Genomic DNA, 2,463 nt, shown 5'->3' on the forward strand with positions numbered 1-2,463 from the left:
GCTCAGGTGGCTTTCCACAGCAGACATGCTACTCTCCTCCACATCTCCTCCACAACCCCAGACCAAGGTCAGACTAACCCTGGGGAGCAATGGCCGACGGCGTGCTGTCACCACGCTGCAGCAACGCAGTCACTGGAAATGAGAGTATGGCTGCAAAAACGCAGCAGCTCCCCCCAAACCACGGCTTGCTCTCACCCTTCCCTGGTGCCAGCACTAGCGTGGTGACACGAAGTTTTATGAGGTTCGTTTTAACCCTACGGTCCAGCCCTTGCAGCAGTGCCAGGGAAGGGGCACTTGCACAGCCTCCCCACTCCGCAGGGCCAAGCTGCTCTGCTCCCAACAGCTGCGTTTTGCATGCCAGTGAAAGAAGAGTAATTTTTTTAAAAAAAAAGCAAATCTCTTTCACGTGGACTTGCAGGCAGCTCTGTTCTGCTGGGTGGCATACGGAGAAGATGATGGTGACTACTGGCTCCCCCTTGGCCCTTCTCAGGCTGCTGTACTTGGCAGGAGATGTCCTGCAGGAAGGTATGACCCCACAGCCGGGCTGCCTTTGGTTTGCATTTAGCGCTGGTCTGCAGGACGGACTAGCAGGAGGTTCAGCTCTGCTTCCAGCTATTCCCCTGCTTGGTCCTGGACGGATCCTTTCAGAGGTGAGCCTGGGCATACGGACACATAAAACTCTGAGTGGAGGTGTACAAAAGATGCCGACTGCTTAACTAAGGATTGCTTTCTGAAAGCATTCACATCTGGCTCAAACCACAGCTGGAGACACCGCAGCGGCGCTGCCCGTTTCCCACTGGCAGCACTCACAAACCTGCCAGGCACAGCCACCCGTGCCCCAGTTGCAGGACAGGCACCAAGAGCCCAGCTCACCTCTCTGAGCACCAGCCCCAGCTGCAGAAAAAAAAATTTTGAGACAATTTGAAGTGGAATCAGAGAGAGGGACTCAGCACCCAGTGACACCAGCAGGGGCTCGCTAGCACCTACCGCACTAAACTGCTGGCAAGGAGGGAAGTTAGGGAGCTTCTCCTACTTTCAGAGCCAAAACTTGAGTGCAAAGCCACTGTTTTGTCTTACCTGAGGGTCCCCAAAGTAGATCTGCATGATCAGGGCCACCGTGACCCCCATGGCGAAGGTCAGGCAGGCGGTGATGATGACAGTCAGCCCATCCTGTCGGCAGCTGCAGTCCCCAGAGAAAGGATCCTTGCTGGTCTCCCGGAGAGGGGACACGTCCTGGCTCCCCATCTCTGACGAGGACGAGGGCAGGCGCTGGAGACGCGCAGACTTCAGGAAGGAGTCTGGGTCTTTGTGGGCAGCAGGGAGAAAACAAGTGTTAGTTATTGAGCAACACGGGGCTCTTATTGCAGTGTTTACCCAGCGCTAACGTTACACCGGGCCCCTTCCAGCAAGGCTATTACCTTCCCTATTGATCCCAGCTCTCAAGAGACTTTCTGGCTCAGATGCTGCTTTAGGTCATTGCACTGATTCCTTCCTTTAGCTCTAGTTACTCCAAACTGACTTCCCTGGAGATTAAGAGGGGCAAAAAACCTGAATTTTGCTCCAGTTCAGTCCATTCATCAGTCTTCAGTGATGGGCCCACAGTTACTGCTCCATTTGGAAGGGTTCTTACCACAGCAGTGGCTTGCAAACAGGTCTCTGAAACACGGCAGGACTGAAGAAGAGGAAATTAAGATATGAAAAAAAGATAAAATCCAGCAGCCTTATGTGGAGCTATGCTTGAGCTAAAGCACCTGAGCAAAACAAGCGAAGCAAGACACGTGGCCTGGGCACAAGAAATACCTCTACGGAAGCGTGGCAAAGTGAGGGCAGAGAGAAGCAAACCTGAAAACCGGAGGCCCTCGGGGCGTCCACCCGCTCAGGAAAGGTTCTGCTTTAATTTCTTGCTTCCTCCAGCCTCTGAGGCTTGCTGCGAAACCAAGCCGCTTGCCAAGCTCCAAGGTGGCCAATGCAATGGGGCAGGGTTTTGCTGGGCACCCGCCGGATGGCAAAGAATGTTCGGCAGGATACGAAAGTCTCTCTTTTGCTCTGAAAGATGCCTTGACTCTCTGCTCGCCTCAGCCGCTGCCTTTGTGGTGGGGAGGGGCCGGCTGAGTGTGCCCTGCCTGTGCGCCGAGCACACCTGGGGACACACACGTGGGGACATGTCTGGCCCTGTCAGGCTCCGAATGGGACCGAGTGGCTCAGTGACTCCTGGATGAATTTCTGGGGGAGCTGCTAAGAGCCAGTGCAGCCTACAGTGCTCCACACATTCATAGTGGGAAGAAGAGCAGAAAAGACAAGAAGCTTGTCCCTCCACACATTTCCCAGGTTTGGGGTAAGGGAGAAGGAAACCTGCATCCAATGTCACCCCACTGTGCATCTCCAGCAGGCAGTTATTTCCCTAGGGGCTGCCAGCCCTGTCCCTGCCACGACTTTAAGAAGATCTCCTGGGTGCAGCTCCCC

General features: G+C 54.7%; 1 protein-coding gene across 1 annotated transcript in view; it reads right to left on the reverse strand.

Annotated features, from left to right (window-relative positions):
- GGT7 (gamma-glutamyltransferase 7) overlaps positions 1 to 1,672 on the reverse strand; it is a gene marked incomplete at its 5' end in the record, with an annotated part of 16,257 nt that extends 14,585 nt beyond the window's left edge. Inside the window, 2 exons of the mRNA XM_009872829.1 lie at positions 1,078 to 1,304; positions 1,549 to 1,672. Of these exons, the coding sequence (XP_009871131.1) occupies positions 1,078 to 1,304; positions 1,549 to 1,672 (351 nt within the window). The remainder of the gene's footprint in view (positions 1 to 1,077; positions 1,305 to 1,548) is intronic.
- Between the last annotated feature and the right edge of the window lie 791 nt (positions 1,673 to 2,463).

This window comes from Apaloderma vittatum, unplaced genomic scaffold (assembly GCF_000703405.1).
Source record: "Apaloderma vittatum isolate BGI_N311 unplaced genomic scaffold, ASM70340v1 scaffold39737, whole genome shotgun sequence".
NCBI classification, from domain to species: Eukaryota; Metazoa; Chordata; class Aves; order Trogoniformes; family Trogonidae; genus Apaloderma; species Apaloderma vittatum.